The sequence below is a fragment of the Diceros bicornis genome, chromosome 26, assembly GCF_020826845.1.
Source record: "Diceros bicornis minor isolate mBicDic1 chromosome 26, mDicBic1.mat.cur, whole genome shotgun sequence".
Lineage (NCBI taxonomy): Eukaryota > Metazoa > Chordata > Mammalia > Perissodactyla > Rhinocerotidae > Diceros > Diceros bicornis.
The window spans coordinates 20,790,710-20,813,466 of record NC_080765.1 but is presented as its reverse complement, the minus strand read 5'-3'; the positions used below and the strand labels follow the sequence as shown (position 1 = coordinate 20,813,466).

Sequence of the window (22,757 nt, the reverse complement as noted above, 5' to 3'; positions counted from 1 at the left end):
ATGGTCCAGGAACCCTGGGCAAGCAGCAGCAGCAGAGCTGTTACCACCCCTAGGCTGATGGGACGAGGAGAGGGAGAAGTCACCAGAATCCGGAAGGAGAGAGCATCGTGTGAAGTGGGACTTCTTGAGAAGAGCAATGATCTTCTGTTGAGGGACACAGCTGGCCCAAAGCAACCTTGCAGGGAGGGAGCTGAGGGGAGAACACTGTGATCTCATTCTCCTCCCTCCCTCCAGTCTCCTGTTGAGAATGCTAATTGAGCATATCCAACTAGAAGCTAGAGGGCAAAGGAGCCTTGTTGATGTGGTCCATGTGGGCTGACTTCCTGGGTGGCAGAGCAGAATGGAGGAGGGTAGTGAGTGGATTTGGGGCTGGGGGCAGAAAGGAGGAGGACATCCAGCATACCTTTGTATGTGTTCTTCCTTTTTCTCTGTAATTTATTTCTCCTTTCGTATTTCTGGCCAATTATTTCTCATTCTTCATGAGCCAGCTCTGATATCACCACTTTCCCTGACTCCTCTGGGCAGAGTTAACCAGATTTTTCCATACCACTTTGTCCATATTTTTATTTAGCTTGGAGCATGGGTTGAATCTCGTTTACCTTTTATTCTCATTGCTCAGCAGAGAGCTGACATGCACAAAATAAACCCCAAGACTCTCGTTCTTAATCAATTCATGCTCTTTTTCCTTTTCCCCAGAGTGCCCTCAGCAGGACAGTGACATCGCCTTCTTGATTGATGGCTCTGGTAGCATCACCCCAAGAGACTTTCAGCGGATGAAGGACTTTGTCTCAACTGTGATGGATCAATTCGAAAAGTCCAGAACCTTGGTGAGGGGCAACGGGTGGTTTAGGGAATAGTCCATATAAGGCTGGCAAGTACATGGCAACTAGGCCGCCATTTTCCCCTTCTACTTCAATTGCAGACATTGCCAAATTGCCAATCCATCTTGGTTTTCTTTCCCGATTCTCTTTCCTGCCGTGTCTGGATGCAGTGTCACGATTCTTCCAGTCCTCCATAAATAGGCAGCTCAGACTAATTGATAGGGGTTGGCATGGGAGATGAAACTCACCTGTCCTCTCTGGCTGAGTTCTAGTACTGAGAAGTGGGAGCTGATGGCAGATCTCTGTTCTGGTGGGGCAGAAGGATTGGGGGCAGTGAGAATTGGGAGATTGGAGTGTTTCAAGATTTATGTAGGGCTTGCTGGGAGATGGTGGAGGGGGAGGAGAGGCACCTTCTCCAGTGTAACACCAGGTGCCTCTGCCCAGTTCTCTTTGATGCAGTACTCTGAAGACTTCCAGACTCATTTCACCTTCAAGGATTTCGCTAACAACCCTAACCCGAGAGCGCTGGTGAGGCCCATAAGACAGCTGTTTGGGAGGACACACACTGCCACAGGAATCCTCAAAGTAGTGTAAGCTCTTCCCTCTTTGCTTAGGATGGAAGGAGGAGGTGATATTTTCAGCTAGGTTTTGAATGATGAGGGGAGTTGTTTAGATAGGGATGGGGTAAAGGGTATTCCTCGTGGAGGGAACAGCATGAGTAAAGGTTTGGAGGAGGGATTATGCGTGGTATGTTCATGAAAAAGCAAGTTGTAAGTAAAGATGGGACTAGAGGCGGGAGGAGAGGAGAAGGCTGGAGGGAGGCTAGAAAGATCGGTTGAGGCCAGGTCACTATAGGCAACTGAAGAGCCAGTGGAGATCCACTGAAAGTTTTAAGCAGTGGGGAGATGTCACCACATCTTGTTTTGGAAAGTTCACTCTGTGTGTGTGTGTGTGTGTGTGTGTGTGTGTAGAGGTGAGGGTAGGGTTTGGTACAAAAGTGCAGGAAGATGAGCTGGAGAGCAGTTGCAGTGTTCCAGGAGAGGTTCGATGAAGGCCCAATTAAGCTTCTTTAAAAAAATGTTTTTTAATTTAAAAGGGATAATACTCAATTGAAAAAAAATCAACCTATGCAAAAGTATATTAAGTCAGTGAAGGCTTCCTTTCCCTCCCTCTGCTGCTGCCTTTCCAGGTCTTGGGGCAGCCACATCTCAGTGTTCATCCCATGGGATCCCAAGCCCCTCCTAGAGAGAGCTCAGCTGCCTCTGCGTCTGGGACACCCACATTCCCTCCCAGGCACTGAGAGTATCTCTGTCTGCTTGCGTTTTACTTTGTCCTTCCTTTTCCCCTGACAGAAAAGAACTGTTTGACAGCAGCAGTGGAGCCCGGGAGAATGCTCTTAAGATCTTAGTTGTCATCACGGATGGAGAAAAGTTTGGCGATCCCTTGGGTTACGAGGATGTCATCCCTGAGGCAGACCAAGCGGGAGTCATTCGCTATGTCATTGGGGTAGGAAATGAGGCTGTCTGCCTGATGCTTCTGTGGAGGGTTTCCGGTTGGATATACCTTCCCTTCAATTTGCAAATATCGATGAAATCAAAGTGGGGCACGGATCACTGCTAGCCCACATGTGCTTGTATTTGTTAACTATCGTCACAATGATGCTATCATTGTGTAACGAACTATCTCCCAATTCAGTGGTTTAAAACAGTAAGTGAGTCTGTTGGTCAGCTGGGCAATTGTGGTCTCAGCTGGGCTCCCTCGTGCGTCTGTGATCAGCTGCAGGTTGGTTGGCTACTCTGCTGATCTTCGCTGGGCTCTCTCCATTTCTGTGGGTTGCCAGCTTTGTCTGCTGGACTGGAATGGCAGGAACAGCTGGGATAATTTGGCTCTTCTGCTCCCAGTGTCTCATCCTCCAGTGGGCTAGCCTGGGCATGTCCTCATGGTGAAGGCAGAGGAATAAAAGAGCAAGTGGAAATGTGGCAAGCACCTTTTCTAGCCTCTGTTAGCATCACATTTGATAACATCCATGGGCTAAAGCAAGACACATGGCTGAGCCCAGAGACAATGAGTGGGGCAGATTACTCTGCCAAGAGTAGGAGGGCACAGCAAAGTTGTGGGAAAAGGGCTTGGGTACAGGAAGTGGTAAAGGGTTGGGATCATCAGTGTAATCAAACTACCACAGTACCTTGTGTGACATAGAAAAAGGTATATGGGGTGGCAAGTAGGGAACACCTTCATGTAAAGAAAAAGGCTCCCTTTCTCTGGGAGAGGCCAACCCCACACCCTCCTGGGTGTGTCCAGCAAATGGACAAAAGGCTGGGCTTCAGCCCCCAATTGCTCCCTTGACAGAATGCCTTGTGCAGTGTACAACCTGCTCTACTATAGTTGGCAGCCCTGTCCCCGGGGCCTTCTGGTGTATTCCCTCATTTGACAAATATTGTTTCAGATTCCTTTCCTGAAGAATTTTCTTTGCTGGATGAGACTTCTACCCCTAGACAGTGTCTGATTGAGCCTCTGTTCCTTGGTAACAGGTGGGAGATGCCTTCAACAGTGAGAAATCCCGCCAAGAGCTTAATACCATTGCATCCAAGCCATCTCGTGATCATGTGTTCCGAGTGAATAACTTTGAAGCTCTGAAGACCATTCAGAACCAACTTCAGGAAAAGATTTTTGCAGTCGAAGGTGAGCTAGGGTTCTGTATTCCTGGAGCAGCTCCAGAGGCAGCCCATTACCCCAAAACGTATTCCCCTCTAGAAACTAGAACCTCCTAATCCTTGGTATTCTCACCCTCATCATCAGCTCTCTCTCCACTTCCTCCAGTTTCCAGCAACTCGGGCCTCTCTTGGGCAATTCCTTTGAAATTGAAGGATCTAGACTTTTATCTCTAAATTTGCAAGTTTTGGCTATAGGCTGAAAAATTGGAGGGTAGCGGAGCCAAATCCCAGACAGTATTTTTCCAAAAATTTGGATGTGTTGCCAACATTTGTCTGTTTGGTTCACTGCTGTATCCCCAGTGCCTAGAATAGTGCCTGGTATATAGAGGGTGCTCAATAAGTGTTTGTTGAATAAAAGAATTTAAAAATTGAGGGAAGGTTCATATACAATCTAGATTCATGGCTTCTTTTGAAAACTTGGAAGATCAGATACCTTGAGGGCCACATTACTACTTGGCAAAAAGTGGCTGGAGCCGAATAGCCACCATCCCTTTAAAAGGGGCATATGCTGTGTAGTTCAACATAGCTTCTATCTGAATCTCTTTGTCTGGCCACCATAGTATTTGAGTTTCCAGCTCATTCTAGGCTCTTCTGCTTTCTTTTTTTTTTTTTAATTTTATGTATTTATTTATTCCCCCAAAGCCCCAGTAGATAGTTGTATGTCATAGCTGCACATCCTTCTAGTTGCTACATGTGGGATGCTGCCTCAGCATGGCCAGAGAAGCGGTGCGTCAGTGCGCGCCCGGGATCCGAACCTGGGCCACCAACAGCAGAGCGCACGCACTTAACAGCTAAGCCACAGGGCCGGCCCTCTTCTGCTTTCTTTAATGTAGAAAGTTCTCCTCCTCACAGGTACTCGGACAGGAAGTGCCAGCTCCTTTGAGTATGAGATGTCTCAGGAAGGGTTCAGTGCTGCCATCACCTCTGTAAGTGGTCCTTCATTAAATTGGGGGGAGGGGGCAAAAAGAAGGGAGAGAAGAGGCACAAGGGTTTGGAGGCTCTTCCTTGTGATGGGTACTTGTTGGGAGGTATAGCAGTGGTCCTTTCTCCCTTCCTCGTCAATCCTGTTCTTTTTTTTTTTAATTGATGTTTTAGTAGTTTATAACTGTGAAATTTTGGTTGTACATTATTGTTTGTCAGTCACCATATAAATGCATCCCTTCACCCCTTGTGCCCACCCCCCAGCCCCCTTGCCCCTGGTAACCACCACACAGTTCTCCCTGTCTGTGTGTTGGTTTATCTTCCACATATGAGTGAGATCATGTGGTGTTTGTCTTTCTCTGTCTGGCTTATTTCGCTTAACATAATACCCTCCAGGTCCATCCATGTTGTTGCAAATGGGACGATTTTGTCTTTTTTGATGGCTGAGTAGTATTCCATTGTATATATATACCACATCTTCTTTATCCAATCATCAGTTGAGGGACACTTGGGTTGCTTCCACTTCTTGGCTATAGTGAATAATGCTGCAATGAACATAGGGGTGCATAAGTCTCTTTGGATTGTTGATTTCAGGTTAGTTGGATAGATTCCCAGTAGTGGGATAGCTGGATCATAGGGTATTTCTATTTTTAATTTTTTGAGGAATCTCCATACTGTTTTCCATAGAGGCTGTACCAGTTTGCATTCCCACCAGCAGTGAATGAGGGTTCCCGTTTCTCCACAACCTCTCCAACATTTGTTGTTTTTTGTCTTGGTGATTATAGCCATTCTAACGGGTGTAAGGTGATATCTTAGTGTAGTTTTGATTTGCATTTCTCTGATGATTAGTGATGTTGAACATCTTTTCATATGCCTATTGGCCATCTGTATATCTTCTTTGGAGAAGTGTCTGTTCATTTCCTCTGCCCATTTTTTGATTGGGTTTTTTGTTTTTTTGTTGTTCAGTTGTATGAGTTCTTTATATATTGTGGAGATTAACCCCTTGTCGGATATATGATTTGCAAATATTTTCTCCCAGCTGGTGGGTTGTCTATTCATTTTGATCCTGGTTTCATTTGCCTTGTAGAAGCTCTTTAATCTGATAAAGTCCCACCTGTTTATTTTTTCTTTAGTTTCCCTTGTCTGAGTAGACATGGTATCCGAAAAGATTCCTTTATGACCAATGTCAAATAGTGTGTTGCCTATATTTTCTTCTAGGAGTGTTATAGTTTCAGGTCTCACCTTCAGATCTTTGATCCATTTTGAGTTAATTTTTGTGAACGGCGAAAGCAGATGGTCTACTTTCATTCTTTTGCATGTGGCTGTCCAGTTTTCCCAGCACCATTTATTGAAGAGACTTTCCTTTCTCCATTGTATGTTCTTAGCTCCTTTGTCAAAGATCAGCTGTCCATAGATGTGTGGTTTTATTTCTGGGCTTTCAATTCTGTTCCATTGATCTGTGTGTCTGTTTTTGTACCAGTACCATGCTGTTTTGATTACTATTGCTTTGTAGCATGTTTTGAAGTCAGGGATTGTGATGCCTCCAGCTTTGTTCCTTTTTCTCAGGACTGCTTTAGCTATTCGGGGTCTTTTGGCGCCCCATATGAATTTTTGTATTCTTTGTTCTATTTCTGTGAAGAATGTCCTTGGGATTCTGATTGGGATTGCATTGAATCTGTAGATTGCTTTAGGTAATATAGACATTTTAACTATGTTTATTCTTTCAATCCATGTGCATGGGATATCTTTCCATTTCTTTTTGTCATCATCGATTTCTTTCAATAATGTCTTATAGTTTTCATTGTACAGGTCTTTCACCTCCTTGGTAAGATTTATTCCTAGATATTTTATTCTTTTTGTTGTGATTGTAAATGGAATTATCTTTTTGAGTTCTCTTTCTGTTAGTTCATTATTAGCGTACAAAAATGCGACTGATTTTTGTAAGTTGATTTTGTACCCTGCAACTTTGCTGTAGTTGTTTATTATTTCTAATAGTTTTCCAATGGATTCTTTAGGGCTTTCTATATATAAAATCATGTCATCTGCAAATAATGAGAGTTTCACTTCTTCGTTGCCTATTTGGATTCCTTTTATTCCTTTTTCTTGCCTAATTGCTCTGGCCAAAACCTCCAGTACTATGTTGAATAAGAGTGGCGAGAGTGGGCACCCTTGTCTTGTTCCTGTTCTCAGAGGAATGGCTTTCAGACTTTCCCTGTTGAGTATGATGTTGGCTGTGGGTTTGTCATATATGGCCTTTATTATGTTAAGGTACTTTCCTTCTATACCCATTTTGTTGAGAGTTTTTATCATAAATGGATGTTGAATCTTGTCAAATGCCTTCTCTGCATCTATTGAGATGATCATGTGGTTTTTATTCCCCATTTTGTTAATGTGGTGTATCACGTTGATTGATTTGCGGATGTTGAACCATCCCTGCATCCCTGGTGTAAATCCCACTTGGTCATGGTGTATGATCTTTTTAACATATTGCTGTATTCGGTTTGCCAATATTTTGTTGAGAATTTTTGCATCCACGTTCATCAGTGATATTGGCCTGTAGTTTTCCTTCTTTGTATTGTCTTTGTCTGGCTTTGGTATCAGGGTGATGTTGGCCTCGTAGAATGTGTTGGGGAGTGTTCCATCTTCCTCTATTTTTTGGAATAGTTTGAGAAGGATAGGTATTAAATCGTCTTTGAATGTTTGGTAAAATTCTCCGGAGAAGCCATCTGGTCCTGGACTTTAATTTTTTGGATATTTTTGATTACTGTTTCAATCTCTTTGCTTGTGATTGGTCTATTCAGATTCTCTATTTCTTCTTGGTTCAGTTTTGGGAGGTTGTATGAGTCTAAGAATTTATCCATTTCTTCTAGATTGTCCAATTTGTTGGCATATAGTTTTTCATAGTAATCTCTTATAATCCTTTGTATTTCTGTGGTGTCCGTTGTAATTTCTCCTCTTTCATTTCTAATTTTATTTATCGGAGCCTTTTCTCTTTTTTTCTTAGTGAGTCTGGCTAAGGGTTTGTCAATTTTGTTTATCTTCTCTAAGAACCAACTCTTTGTTTCATTGATCCTTTCTATTGTTTTTCTGGTTTCAATTTCATTTAATTCTGCTCTAATTTTTATTATTTCTCTCCTTCTGCTGACTCTGGGCTTTGTTTCTTCTTCTTTTTCTAGTTCTGCTAGGCGTACTTTGAGGTTGCTTATTTGGGATTTTTCCTGTTTGTTAAGGTGGGCCTGTATTGCTATGAGTTTCCCTCTCAGGACTGCTTTTGCTGCATCCCATATGAGTTGGTATGGCATATTTTCATTTTCATTTATCTCCAGATATTTTTTGATTTCTCCTTTAATTTCATCAATGATCACTTGGTTGTTCAGTAGCATGTTGTTTAATCTCCATATCTTTGTCACTTTCCCAGTTATTTTCTTGTAGTTGATTTCTAGTTTCATAGCATTATGGTCAGAAAAGATGCTTGTTATGATTTCAATCTTCTTAAATTTGTAGAGGCTTGCCTTGTTTCCCAACATATGGTCTATCCTTGAGAATGTTCCATGCACACGTGAGAAGAATGTGTAGTCAGCTGTTTTTGGATGGAGTGCTCTGTATATGTCTATTAAGTCCATCTCATCTAGTTTTTCATTTAAGTCCACTATTTCCTTATTCATTTTTTGTCTGGATGATCTATCCATTGATGTAAGTGGGGTATTAAGATCCCCTACTATTATTGTGTTGTTGTTAATATCTCCTTTTAGGTTTGTTAATAATTGCTTTATGTACTTTGGTGCTCCTATGTTGGGTGCATATATATTTATAATTGATATATCTTCTTGGTGGAGTGTCCCTTTTATCATTATATATTGCCCCTCTTTGTCTCTCATTACCTGTTTTATCTTGAAGTCTACTTTGTCTGATATAAGTATGGCAACACCTGCTTTCTTTTGTTTGCCATTGGCTTGGAGTATTGTCTTCCACCCTTTCACTCTGAGCCTGTATTTGTCTTTAGAGTTGAGATGTGTTTCCTGGAGGCAGCATATTGTTGGGTCTTGCTTTTTAATCCATCCCGCCACTCTGTGTCTTTTGATTGGAGAATTCAATCCCTTTACATTTAGAGTGATTATTGATATATGAGGGCTTAATGTTGCTATTTTATCACTTATTTTCTGATTCTTTTGCACTTCTTTTGTTTCTCGTCCCGTGTGTTTCGGACTACCAATTCAGTTTGGTAGTTCTGTCTGATGACTCTTTTAGTTTTCTCTTTATTTATTATATGTGATTCTGTTCTGATTATTTGTTTAGTGCTTACCTTGAGGTTTGTATAAAAAATCTCGTGGATGAGATAGTCCGTTATCTGATGACCTGGTATTTCCGTGGACTAAGTCAATTTGATCCCTTTCCTCTTCCCCTTCTAAGTTATTATTGTCACAACTTATTCCATCTTGTGTTGTGAGTGTGTGTTTAAAGTGATGAGGTTATATTTATTTTTGGTGTTTTCCTCCTTTGATCTTTGATTTTGGTGTTTAATTGTTTGCTAACCTATTCTGATAGAGAGCTACTATTTTTTCTGATTTTGTCTACCTATTCTTCTTCTTGCTCAAAGCTTTGTATTCCCTTGCTCTTTTTTTTTTTTGCAGGCATGAAGGCCTTCTTGAGCATTTCTTGTAGTGGGGGTCTTGTGGCCATGAACTCCCCTAGCTTTTCTTTATCTGGGAAAGTTATTATTTCTCCATCATATTTGAAGGATATTTTCGCTGGATAGAGTATTCTTGGCTGAAAGTTTTTGTCTTTCAGAATTTTGAATATATCGTTCCACTCTCTCCTAGCCTGTAAAGTTTCTGTTGAGAAATCTGCTGAGAGCCTGATGGGAGTTCCTTTGTATGTTATTTTTTGTTTTTGTCTAGCTGCCCTTAATATTGTTTCTTTGTCATTGACTTTCGCCAGCTTTACTACTATATGCCTTGGAGAGGGCCTTTTCCTGTTGATATATTTAGGTGATCTATTGGCTTCATTTACTGGTATTTCCAGCTCCTTCCCCAGATTTGGGAAGTTCTCTGCTATTATTTCCTTGAATAAGCTCTCTGTTCCTTTTTCCCTCTCTTCTCCCTCAGGAATACCTATAATTCTTATGTTGCATTTCCTAATTGAGTCAGATATTTCTCGGAGAATTTCTTCATTTCTTTTTAGTCTTAGTTCTCTCTCCTCCTCCATCTGGAGCATATCTGCATTCCTATCCTCAATAATGCTAATTCTTTCCTCCATATTGTCAGCTCTGTTCTTTAAAGATTCAAGATTTTCCTTTATCTCCTCCATTGTGTTTTTCATCTCCAACAATGCTGATTGGTTTTTCTTAATGGTTTCAATCTCTTTTGTGAAGAAATTCTTGATATCATTGAATTGTTTATCTGTGTTTTCTTGTAATTCATTGAGCTTTTTTATGATAGCTATTTTGAATTCTCTGTCATTTAGGTTATAAATTTCTGTGCCTTCAGGGTTGATTTCTGGGTGCCTGTCATTTTCCTCCTGGTCTGGAGATTTAATATATTTTTGCCTCATGCCTGCTGAATTTAGCTTGTTTCTCCTCATCCTAACAATATCTGGTTGCAGTTTCCACCTGCCGCCACTGGGTGGGGGTCAAGGGCTGTGTATTCTGAGACCACTGCAATTCGCACGCACTCTGGCTCACTGGCTCAGTTGAAGTGCTGGCTGTGCGGGGGGGGGGGGGGGGGGCTCTTTCTTTTGCCTCCTTCTTCCCTTGCTATCTGCTCTCTTGGGGTACTCAGATGTTGAGGACACCCCCACAACAGTTCAGACTCCTCTGTGTGGGAGTTTCCCACAGGCTGTGAGAGAACTTAGAGAGCAACAGTTTTCCTGCAGAAGGCCCCCCCTCCCCCCTCTCTGGGAGCCGCGCGGACCCAAGTTGCTGATCGGCTGGGGATGGGGAGGATTTCTCCTTACCTCTCCCCACTTCCTCCTGGGGCTCCAGCACGGCCACTCTCAGATGTGTGGCTGCGTGGGTCTCTCAGACTTCCTTTTGTGTTGTGTGAATGTCCTTTGTTGGTATGTGAATGTCATTTTTGTTGTATCTTATCTGGGGAGAGTTTACAGGAAAGCTCACTCCGCCATGATGCTGACGTCACTCCCTGTTCTTTTTTTTTTTTTTTTTGAGATATAATTGATGTGTGACATGGTATTAGCTTCAGGTATACACCATAATAGTTTGATATATGTATATATTGTGAAATGATTACAATAAGTCTAGTTAACATCTATCACCATGCATAGTTACAAATTTATTTTTCTTGTGATGGGAACTTTTTTTTTAAACAAACTTTATTTATTTATTTAGTGAGGAAGATTCTCCCTGAGCTAACATCTGTTGCCAATCCTCCTCCTTTCTTTTTTGCTGAGGAAGATTGGCCCTGGGCTAACATCTCTGCCCATCTTCCTCTAGTTTATATGTGTAATGCCTGCCACAGCATGGCTTGATAAACAGTGCGTAGGTCTGCACCTGGAATCCGAAACTGCAAACCCCGGGCCACCTAAGTGGAGTGTGTGAACTTAACTTCTACACCACTGGGTCGGCCCATGATGGCAACTTTTAAGATCTACTCTCTTCGCAACCTTCAAATATACAATACAGTATTATTAACTATAGTCACCACGCTGTACATTACATCCCCAGGATTTATTTATTTTATAAGTGGAAGTTTGTACTTTTTGGCCACTTTCACCCCCTGCCCCCACCTCTGGCAACCTACCAATCTGTCCTCTGTATCTGTGAGCTTGTTGTTTTTTTCTTTTTAGCTTCCACATATAAGTGAGATCATATGGTATTTGTCGTTCTCTGACATATTTCACTTAGCATAATGCTCTCAAAGTCCATCCATCGTGTCGCAAATGACAAGATTTCTTTTTTATGGTTGAATTATATTCTATTGTGTATATATATATACATACAGTATATATAGATTATTTTATAATTATTTAATGTATTTTATAATTTATATAATATACTTTATTATATATAATTTTATATATAATTCTCTATATAATTATATATGGATTATAAAATAATCTATATATACACACGATGGATTTTATATACATATAGAATATATTTTTGTATTTATATATATCACATTTTCTTTATCCATTCATCGATTGATGGACTCTTAGGTTGTTTCCATGTCTTGGCTGTTGTAAATAATGCTGCAAGGAACATGGAATGCATATATCTTTTCAAGTTAGTGTTTTCATTTCCTTCAGATAAATACCCAGAAGTGGAATTGCTGGATCATATGGTAGTTCTGTTTTCAATTTTTTGAGGAACCTCCATACTGTTTTCCATAGTGGCTGTACCAAAATACATTCCCGCTAACAGTGTAGAAGGGTTTCCTTTTCTCCACATGCTTGCCAACACTTGTTGTTTCTTGTCTTTCTGAGGATAGTCGTTCTAAGAGATGTGAGATGATATCTCATTGTAGTTTCGATTTGCATTTCTGTGATAATTAGTGATGTTGAGCACCTTTTCACGTATGTGTTGGCTATCTTTATGTCTTCTTTGGAAAAATGTGTATTCACATCCTCTGCCCATTTTTTAATTGCATTGTTTGTTTTTTTGCTCTTGAGTTGTATGAGTTCTTTATATATATATATATATATATATGTATATGTATATATTTTTTATAGGCTATAGTCTATTTATTTTTTTTACATTGGTTTATAACATTGTATAAATTTCAGGTGTACATCATTATACTTCTATTTCTGCATAGATTACATCATGTTCACCACCCAAATACTAATTACAACCCATCACCACACACATGTGCCGAATTATCCCTTTCACCCTCCCCTCTCCCCCCTTCCCCTCTGGTAACCACCAATCCAATCTCTGTCTCTATGTGTTTGTTTATTGTTGTTATTATCTACTACTTAATGAAGGAAATCATACGGTATTTGACCTTCTCCCTCTGACTTATTTCACTTTGCATAATACCCTCAATGTCCATCCATGTTGTCACAAATGGCTGGATTTCATCGTTTCTTATGGCTGAGTAGTATTCCATTGTGTATATATACCACATCTTCTTTATCTATTCGTCCCTTGATGGGCACTTAGGTTGCTTCCAAGTCTTGGCTATTGTGAATAACGCTGCAATGAACACAAGGGTGCATGTATCTTTATGCATTGGTGTTTTCAAGTTCTTTGGGTAAATACCCAGCAGTGGAATAGCTGGATCATATGGTAGTTCTATCCTTGATATTTGAGGAATCTCCATACTGTTTTCCATAGTAGCTGCATCAGTTTGCACTCCCACCAGCAGTGTATGAGAGTTCCCTTCTCTCCGCATCCTCTCCAACACTTGTTGTTTCCTGTCTTGTTAATTATAGCCATTCTGACGGGCATGAGGTGATATCTCATTGTAGTTTTGATTTGCATTTCCCTGATAGTTAATGATTTTGAACATCTTTTCATGTGTCTGTTGGCCATCTGTATATCTTCTTTGGAGAAATGTCTGTTCAGGTCTTTTGCCCATTTTTTAATTGGGTTGGTAGTTTTTTTGTTGTTGAGATGCCTGAGTTCTTTATATATTTTGGAGATTAAGCCCTTATCAGATGTATGGTTTGCAAATATCTTCTCCCAATTGTTAGGTTGTCTTTTCGTTTTGTTGATGGTTTCCTTTGCTGTGCAGAAGCTTTTTAGTTTGATGTAGTCCCATTTGTTTATTTTTTCTATTGTTTCTCTTGCCCAGTCAGACCTGGTGCTTGAAAATATGTCGCTAAGACCAATGTCGAAGAGCGTACTGCCTATGTTTTCTTCTGGAAGTTTCATAGTTTCAGGTCTTACATTCAAGTCTTTAATCCATTTGGAGTTAATTTTTGTGTATGGTGTAAGGTAGAGGTCTACTTTCATTTTTTTGCATGTGGCTATCCAGTTTTCCCAACACCATTTGTTGAAGAGACTTTCTTTTCTCCATTGTATGTTCTTGGCTCCTTTGTCAAAGATTAGCTGTCCGTAGATGTGTGGGTTTATTTCTGGGCTTTCAATTCTATTCCATTGATCTGTGTGTCTGTTTTTGTGCCAGTACCATGCTGTTTTGGTTACTATAGCTTTGTAGTATATTTTGAAATCAGGGAGTGTGATACCTCCAGCTTTGTTCTTTTTTCTCAGGATTCCTTTAGCTATTCGGGGTCTTTTGTTGTTCCATATAAATTTTAGGATTCTTTGTTCTATTTCTGTGAAAAATGTTGTTGGAACTTTGATAGGGATTGCATTGAATCTATAGATTGCTTTAGGAAGTATGGACATCTTACCTATGTTAATTCTTCCAATCCAAGAGCACGGAATATCTTTCCATTTCTTTGTGTCTTCTTCAATTTCTTTCAGCAATGTTTTACAGTTTTCTGTGTACAGCTCTTTCACCTCTTTGGTTGAGTTTATTCCTAGGTATCTTATTCTTTTTGTTGCAATTGTAAATGGGATGGTATTCTTAATTTATCTTTCTGCTATTTCGTTGTTAGTGTATAGAAATGCAACTGATTTTTGTATGTTGATTTTGTATCCTGCAACTTTACCATATTCGTTTATTACTTCTAAAAGTTTTCTGGTGTATTCTTCAGGGTTTTCTATATATAAAATTACATCATCTGCAAACAGTGACAGTTTCACTTCTTCCTTTCCAATTTGGATCACTTTTATTTCTTTCTCTTGCCTGATTGCCCTGGCTAGGACTTCCAGTACTATGTTAAATAGAAGTAGTGATAGTGGGCATCCTTGTTTGGTTCCCGTTCTTAGAGGGATAGCTTTCAGTTTTTCACCATTGAGGATGATATTAGCTGTGGGTTTCTCATATATGGCCTTTACTATATTGAGGCACTTTGCTTCTATACCCATTTTATTCAGGGTTTTTATCATAAATGGATGCTGTATCTTGTCAAATGCTTTCTCTGCATCTATTGAGATGATCATGTGATTTTTATTCTTCATTTTATTAATGTGGTGTATTACGTTGATTGATTTGAGAATGTTGAACCATCCCTGCATACCTGGAATAAATCCCACTTGATCATGGTGTATAATCTTTTTAACGTATTGTTGTATGTGATTAGCTAGTATTTTGTTGAGGATTTTTGCATTGATGTTCATCAGTGATATTGGCCTGTAATTTTCTTTTTTTGTGTTGTCCTTGTCTGGTTTTGGTATCAGGGTAATGTCAGCTTCGTAGAATGAGTTAGGGAGCTTCCCCCCCTCCTCAATTTTTTGGAAGAGTTTGAGAAGGATAGGTATTAAGTCTTCTTTGAATGTTTGGTAGAATTCAGCAGGGAAGCTGTCTGGTCCTGGACTTTTATTTTTGGGGATGTTTTTGATTACTGTTTCGATCTCCTTACTGGTAATTGGTCTATTCAAATTCTCTACTTCTTCTTGATCCAGTTTTGGAAGGTTGTATGATTCTAAGAATTTATTTATTTCTTCCAGGTTGTCGAATTGGTTGGCATATAGCTTTTCATAGTATTCTCTTATAATCTTTTGTATTTCTAAGGTGTCTGTTGTAATTTCTCCTCTTTCATTTCTGATTTTACTTATTTGTGCCTTCTCTCTTTTTTTCTTGGTGAGTCTAGCTAAAGGTTTGTCAATTTTGTTTATCTTTTCAAAGAACCAGCTCTTGGTTTTATTAATTTTTTCTATTGTTTTTTTGGTCTCTATTTCATTTATTTTTGCTCTGATTTTTATTATTTCCCTTCTTCTACTGATTTTGGGCTTTGTTTGTTCTTCTTTTTCCAGTTCCTTCAGGTGCATTGTTAGATTGTTTATTTGAGATTTTTCTTGTTTGTTGAGATAGGCCTGTATTGCTATAAACTTGCCTCTTAGAACTGCTTTTGCTGTATCCCATAAATTCTGGCATGTCGTATTTTCATTTTCATTTGTCTCCAGGTATTTTTTGATTTCTTCATTGACCCAGTCGTTGTTCGGTAGCATTTTGTTTAATCTCCACGTATTTGTGGCTTTTCTGATTTTCTTCCTATAGTTGATTTCTAGTTTCATACCGTTGTGGTCAGAAAAGATGCTTGGTATTATTTCAATCTTCTTAAATTTATGGAGACTTGTTTTGTGGCCTAATGTGTGATCAATCCTGGAGAATGTTCCATGTGCATTTGAAAAGAACGTGTATTCTTCGGTTTTTGGATGGAATGCTCGATATATATCTACTAGGTCCATCTGTTCTAGTGTGTCATTTAAGGCCAATGTTTTTGTATTGATCTTCTGTTTGGATGATCTATCCATTGGTGTAAGTGGAGTGTTAAAGTCCACTGCTATTATTGTGTTACTGTCTATTTCTGTTTTTATGTCTGTTAATAATTGCTTTATATATTTAGGTGCACCTATATTGGGTGCGTAGATATTTACAAGTGTTATATCCTCTTGTTGGATTGTTCCCTTGATCATTATGTAATGATTGGATTGATCATTATGAATTATGGATTGATCATTATGTAATGCCCTTCTGTGTCTCTTTTTACAGTTTTTGTTTTAAAGTCTATTTTGTCTGATATGAGTACTGCTACCCCAGCTTTCTTTTCATTGCCATTTGCGTAGAGTATTTTTTTCCATCCCTTCACTTTCAGTTTGTGAGTGTCTTTAGGTCTGAAGTGTGTCTCTTGTATGCAGCATATATATGGGTCTTGTTTTTTTATCCAGTCAGCCACCCTATGCCTTTTAATTGGAGCGTTTAGTCCATTGACGTTTAAAGTAGCTATTGATAAGTATGTACTTACTGCCATTTTTTAACTTTTTTTTTCTCAGTGTTTTAGTAGTCCTTCTCTGGTCCTTTCTTCTTCTATACAGAATTGATGGTCTCTTTAGTTTGACCTCTGTCTGAAAGCTCTACTCTTTAACTCCCCTCCTCCCTCCTTTTATGTTTTTGATATCATATCTAACCTCTTTTTTGTGCATTTGTATCCATTACCTTCTTATCATGGAAATAGATAATTTTTCCTATTTGTGGTCTTCTGTTTTCCCCTTAAATCAGTCCCTTTAACATTTCTTGTAGCACTGGTTTCTTGGTGACAAACTCCTTTAATTTGTGCTTGTCTGGGAAATTTTTGATCTCTCCTTCCATTTTGAATGATAACCTTGCTGGGTAGAGTATTCTTGGCTGTAAGTTTTTCCTTTTAGCACTTTAAATATATCATGCCACTCTCTTCTAGCCTGTAAGGTTTCTGCTGAGAAGTCAGCTGATAGCCTTATGGGGTTTCCTTTGTATGTAACTTGACTTTCTCTTGCGGCTTTTAGGATTCTCTCTTTATCTTTAATTCTGGACATTTTGATTATGATGTGTCTTGATGTGGGCCTCTTTGGGTTTATCTTGTTTGGGGCTCTCTGTGCTTCCTGTACCTGGATGTCTGTTTCCTTCCTTAGGTTAGGAAAGTTTTCATCTATTATTTCTTAAAATAGATTCTCTGCCCCTTTGTCTTGCTCTTCTCCTTCCGGGACACCTATAACATGGATGTTAGTGCCCTTGATGTTGTCCCAGAGGTCCCTTAGACTGTCCTCACTCTTTTTAATTCTTTTCTCTTTTACCTGTTCAGCTTGGGTAATGTCTTATAGTCTTTTGTCCAGCTCACAGATCCATTCTTCTGTATCCTCTACTCTGCTTTTGAGTCCCTCTAGTGAATTTTTCATTTCCAGTATTGTAGTCTTCATTTCTGATTGGTTCTTTTTTATATCTTCCATTTCTTTGTTGACATTCTCGCTGAGTTCATCTATTCTTCTCCCCAGATCAGTGAGCATCCTTAACACTCTTTGTTTGAACTCTCTGTCGGGTAGGTTGCTCATTTCTGTTTCACTTAGTTCCTTTTCTGGGGTTTTGTCCTGTTCCCTTACTTGGAATGTATTCCTTTGCCTCCTCATTTTGCCTCTTTCCCTGTGCTTGTGACTACATATTAGGTAGGTCAGCTACGTCTCCTGCTCTTGGATAGGTGACCTTAAGTAAGTGATGCCTTAGGAGTCCTGCAGTGTGCTTCCCTCAGTTCTCAATGTTCCAGGGGTGACCCCTATGTGGGCTATGTGTGTCCTTTTGTTGTGGCCTGTTTGCTCTCCCTGTAGGCGCCCAGGGAGGCCGAATTATGCTCCTGGCCAGCTGTTGTAATGCTCAGCTGCTTGTAGTTGTTGTGGGCCCTTCAGTCTCTTTATCAGGTGTGGGGAGCCCCAGCACAGTTGGCTGCAAGTTCTAATACCACATTTGTGTTGCAGTATTTCTTTTAAGTGAGTAGGCCCCCAGCGTGGCAGGTTGTTAGGCTCAGGGCCTTACAATTGCTATACGCATCCAGCCTTTAGGTCTCTTGTCAGCTCTCTGAGGATTGCAGCTGGGTGGGGCTGGCCTCAGGCATGGGAACACCCAATTGTTTCAAGCTGTGGAAGGTGGGGCAAACCCCCTATGTGGGTCTTTGAGAAGCACAAGTCTTCTGCAGCTGACAAGCCCTGCCGCCCACAGGTCCACACACACAATCAACACAGTCCTGCCCTGTGTGTGCACCCCGACCTCCCGAAGCAGACCCAGTCTCTCCACGGCAGGATCCCCACACACTCCACCACCGCCCCACACTCTCCACCTGCTCCTTGTGCCCGCCCTGCCCCACTGAAGTCAGCTCAGTTGCCAGGCTGCAGAGAATCCAGTCACCAATCTATGCAGGCCCACAAGTTGCCTGAGGGCTTGTCGTTGGGTGGGGCCAGTCTCTAGGGTGAGCTGCCTGCCCTGGCTGAGCTGGATTAAATCGGTGCTTTAGTGGGTGGAGCAGACCCTGGGCTAGCAGGCCTCAGGGAGAACTCCAATGGCATCTGTGTCAGCACGCCCACACCAGGCCACAACAATGGCCGCCACCAATGTCCCAGTCCCTGGAGAGGTCTCACTTCTCACCGAAATTCACTCAGGGCCTATTAGGTGAGTCTCTTTTCACCAAAGCACTGTGCACTGATTTTAGGTTGCTTTCTGAAACGGGTGAGTTTGCGTGTGGGCCCTTTAAGAGCCGGTTTTAATTTCTTTGTGAACCAGCTTTTCTGGGAGTACTCCCCAATGTTTTAGTTGCGGGCAAAGTCAGATATTATGCCACTCGTCTGGATTGTGCTGGGTCCACAAAATGCCCACAGCTGGGGTGCTCCCCGGCTGGGGCCCCGCTCCTCCAGGGAGGGCTGCGTACCTGTGGGCTGCTCCCAGGCGGCCATGATGCTGGCGGCTTGTGAAGGTGGCATTTTTCCTCTCCAGAAGGGAGTTTCTGTCTCTTCCACCTCAATTAGGATTGTCCGTTGTTGCAGGAGTTCCTCCTATCCAGTTTTCAGTTCTGTCTCGGGGTAATTTTTCCACGAGTAGTTGTAAATTGGCTGTGTCCACGGGAGGAGGTGAGTTCAGAGTCTGCCTACGCCGCCATCTTGACTTCTCTCTCTCTATATTTTGGATATTAACCCCTTATCAGATACGTGATTTGCAAATATTTTCTCCCATTCCATAGGTTGCCTTTTTGTTTTGTTGATAGTTTCTTTGGCTATGCAGAAGCTTTTTAGCTTAGTTTTGCTTTTGTTGTCAAATCCAAAAAAATCTTTGCCAAGACCAATGTCAAGGAACTTACCACCTATGTTTTCTTCTTGAAGTTTTATGGTTTCAGCTCTTATGTTCAAGCCTTTAATCCATTTTGAATTGATTTTTGTGAGTGGTGTAAGACAGTGGTCCAGTTTCATTTTTTTGCATATGGCTGTCCAGTTTTCCCAACACCATTTATTGAAGAGACAATCTTTTCTCCATTGTATATTCTTGGCTCTTTTGTAATAAATTTATTGATCATATATGTGTGGGTTTATTTCTGGGCTTGCTAACCAAACACATTGATTTATGTGTTTATTTTTATGCCAGTACCATATTGTTTTGTTTAGTATAACTTTGTAATATAGTTTATTTTTATTATTATTTTTTAATTATATTTATTTAATTTTAATTTTTTTTTTGTGAGAAGTTCATCCCTGAGCTAACATCCATGCCAGTCCTCCTCTTTTTGCTGAGGAAGATTGGCCCTGAGCTAACATCGGTGCCCATCTTTGTCCACTTTATATGGGATGCTGCCACAGCATGCCCTGACAAGCGGTGCATCAGTGCGCACCCGGGATCTGAACCCAGGCCGCCAACAGCGGAGCGTGAGCACTTAACCGCTACACCACGGGGCGGCCCCCGTAATATAGTTTAAAATTAGGAAGCATGATGCCTCCATCTTTGTTCTTCTTTCTTAAGATTGCTTTGGCTAATCAGGGTCCTTTGTGGTGCCATACAAATTTTAGGATTGTTTGTTCTATTCTTGTGAAAAATAGCATTGGAATTTTGATAGGGATTGCATTGAAGCTGTAGATTTCTCAATCCTGTTCTGTCCTCTTCCCCAGAGTGGTCCTTTGCTGGGCGCTGTGGGGAGCTTTGACTGGGCTGGTGGAGCCTTTCTGCGTACATCAAAGGATAAATTCACCTTCATCAACACAACCAGGGTAGATTCGGACATGAATGATGCTTACTTGGGTAAGTGGAGAGGGCGGGGTTACTCTAAGATGGGGCCTGGATCTGGCATAACTCAACTAGTGTAGATGTTATTGGATCCTTCACAGGCCCTTGAGATAGTGTTAAAGACAGAAATTTCAAAATTTCATTTTACTTATGTTAACAAAGAAAAATGTAGTGCAGGGCCCAGTTACCCCAACCTACCAAGCATGGGGCTGCCCCATTGCCCCTACTCAAGGGATAGGCCTGCTAGAGGGGGCAGGGTCTGTGAGGGAAAGCACTTCTCCTCTTAGATCACCATCTTCAGGTTATGCTGTCGAAGTCATCTTGCGGAGCCCAGTGCAAAGCTTTGTTATGGGGGCGCCTCGACATCAGCACACTGGCCTGGTGGTGATGTTCAAACAGAATGCTGGTGCCTGGCAGACCAACAGTCGCATCAAGGGCAGCCAGGTGAGTGCAGAGCATGTGGAGCATGAATGTGCAAACAGAGGCACCCTGGGGGCTGAGAGATTCCACAGTGAGCATCACTAGGTGCCACGCTTAGCAGAGTTCTGTAAAAGAGCCTTCAGAGGGCTTTGAAATGGAGAGTCATGGGATCAGCTTTGCATTTGAGAACACTGCATCCTCACTTTTCTAACAACAATAATTGACAACACTTGACCAGTACAGAGCTCTCTATCTGCCTGTGCCCAGAGCTGGTATTTGACCAGTATATAACCAGTATAGCCATATTAGATATTAAAATATTGAAATAATTCCATATCTGTTGATGAATGGCTGCTTCCCTGAGATGCCTTCTCTCTACCACCAACATGCACTCTGGCCCCTTCCCCAGTACCCTTTGAACTTTCCCATGATCCAGCAACTATCAGGTCAGGCAGGGCACCTTAGGAGACCTCTAGGACCTTGCTCCAGCTAAGTGCCTGGTCAGTGCTTGAGCAGTCCCAGTAGTTCTATATTTTGAATATTACCTCTGCAAAAGCAATATGATTGCGTCTTGTGTGGGGCATCTTATGTGGTGTGTGAGGGAAAACTCTAGTCAAAGTCATCTTTGCAAATTCCTGAAACAGGACTGCACCTGTGATATTGTGCCTGTAGTTTTATGTGTATTCCTTTAATTGTCATCAATGGTTCTCTTTGGCCTGCAATTAATGTACCATATGTGGATGAAACCCACTTTGCTCTGATACCTGAACAGCTTGTCATAATTCTTTGCCAATAGTCAAATTCTTCATATGGTCTTTTCATAGGTTTTACCAACACATATTGACCATTGATGGCATCAGGGCCTGGCACATATAAGGCGTGAGATGAGGGAGATTGTTTAGGAGAATTCCAAGAAGTCAAGTGTGAATGTGATGCTACTTCTCTGTTTGAATGTGTGGTCCAGGATCACATGGGGAAGACTGGCTGGTCAACTCCCCACCACACACAGGTATTACACATGCAAATTACAATAAATACTTAAATACTTGAACGGGGACAGTGTAGGTGTTGTGAGAGCAAGTGGGAGGGACACCCACAGAAGCTCATTAGGGAAGGCTTCCCAGAGGAAGTGACAGTGAAGGTGGAAGAATTAGAGAAGTGAAGAGTGGGGAAAGAAAAGGGCCAGAGGAAGGAGCAAGCATGAGACAGAGTTCAGGGTGTGTGTGTATGGAGGTGGGGGGAGCGGTGGGAGAAAACACTGGGTAGAAGGGTAGGAAACAGATACATTTCAAATCTATCCACTCCTTCCTTTTCTACTGCCCTCAGCCTAGTCCAGACCATCATCATCTTTCTTGTGAGTCCAGCAGTAGCCTCTTTATTGGTCTCCCAAAGTCCACTCTTACCTCCCTCTAATCCGTAGATGGGGGGTAAACTTTCTAGATGAGAAATTGTATCAGTCTTCAGTTTAAGACCGTTTGTTGACTATAGACCAGTATCCAATAAAGACTTAAAAATGCTCAACAAAATATTAGAAAATTGAATCCAGAAATCTGTAAAAAGGATAATACATCATGACCAAGTGTGGTTTATCCCAGGAATGCAGAGCTTTTTCAACGATGTTACAAAAGTAGACAAGCTGATTCTAAGGTTCATATGGAAATGCAAGGGATCCAGAATAGCCCTGAAAAAGAATGAAGTTGGAGGACTCACACTTCCTAATTTCAAAACTTACTACAAAGCTACAGTAATTAAGACAGTGTAGTACCAGCTTGAGGATAGGTCAATGAAATAGAACCAACAGCCTAGAAATAAACCCATACATCTATGGTCAATTGATTTTCGACAAGGGTACCATGTTCATTCAATGGGGAAAAATACTCTTTTCAACAAATGATACTGGGACAACTGGGTATCCACATGCAAAAGAACAAATTTGGACCCCTACCTCATGATATACAAAAATTAACTCAAAGTGTATCGAAGACCAAAATGTAAGAACTAAAACTATAAACCTCTTAGAAGGAATCATAGGTGAATTTTTGTAACCATAGATTTGGTAACGATTTCTTAGATATGACACTGCAAGGACAGGCACGTAAAGAAAAAAATAGATAAAGTTGACTTCATCAAATTAAAAACTTTTGAGTATCAAAAGGTACTATCAAGAAAATGAAAAGAATGGGAGAAATTATTTACAAATTATATATCTGATAAAGGTCTAGTATTTAGAATATATAAAGAACCCTTACAACTCAACAATAAAAAGATAAATAACCTAATTTAAAAATGGACAAAGGATTTGAATAGACATTTCTCCAGAAAAGATATACAAATGGCCAATAGGT

General features: G+C 40.9%; 1 protein-coding gene across 3 annotated transcripts in view; it reads left to right on the top strand.

The window, feature by feature from the left end:
- The window catches only part of ITGAM (integrin subunit alpha M), a 46,740-nt gene that overhangs the window by 8,890 nt on the left and 15,093 nt on the right, over window positions 1-22,757 (top strand). For all 3 annotated transcript variants that reach the window (XM_058569540.1, XM_058569541.1, XM_058569542.1), the window contains exons 6-12: window positions 697-827; window positions 1,266-1,411; window positions 2,174-2,327; window positions 3,353-3,503; window positions 4,388-4,461; window positions 19,878-20,007; window positions 20,294-20,436. In XM_058569540.1, coding sequence (XP_058425523.1) covers window positions 697-827; window positions 1,266-1,411; window positions 2,174-2,327; window positions 3,353-3,503; window positions 4,388-4,461; window positions 19,878-20,007; window positions 20,294-20,436 — 929 coding nt within the window. The remainder of the gene's footprint in view (window positions 1-696; window positions 828-1,265; window positions 1,412-2,173; window positions 2,328-3,352; window positions 3,504-4,387; window positions 4,462-19,877; window positions 20,008-20,293; window positions 20,437-22,757) is intronic.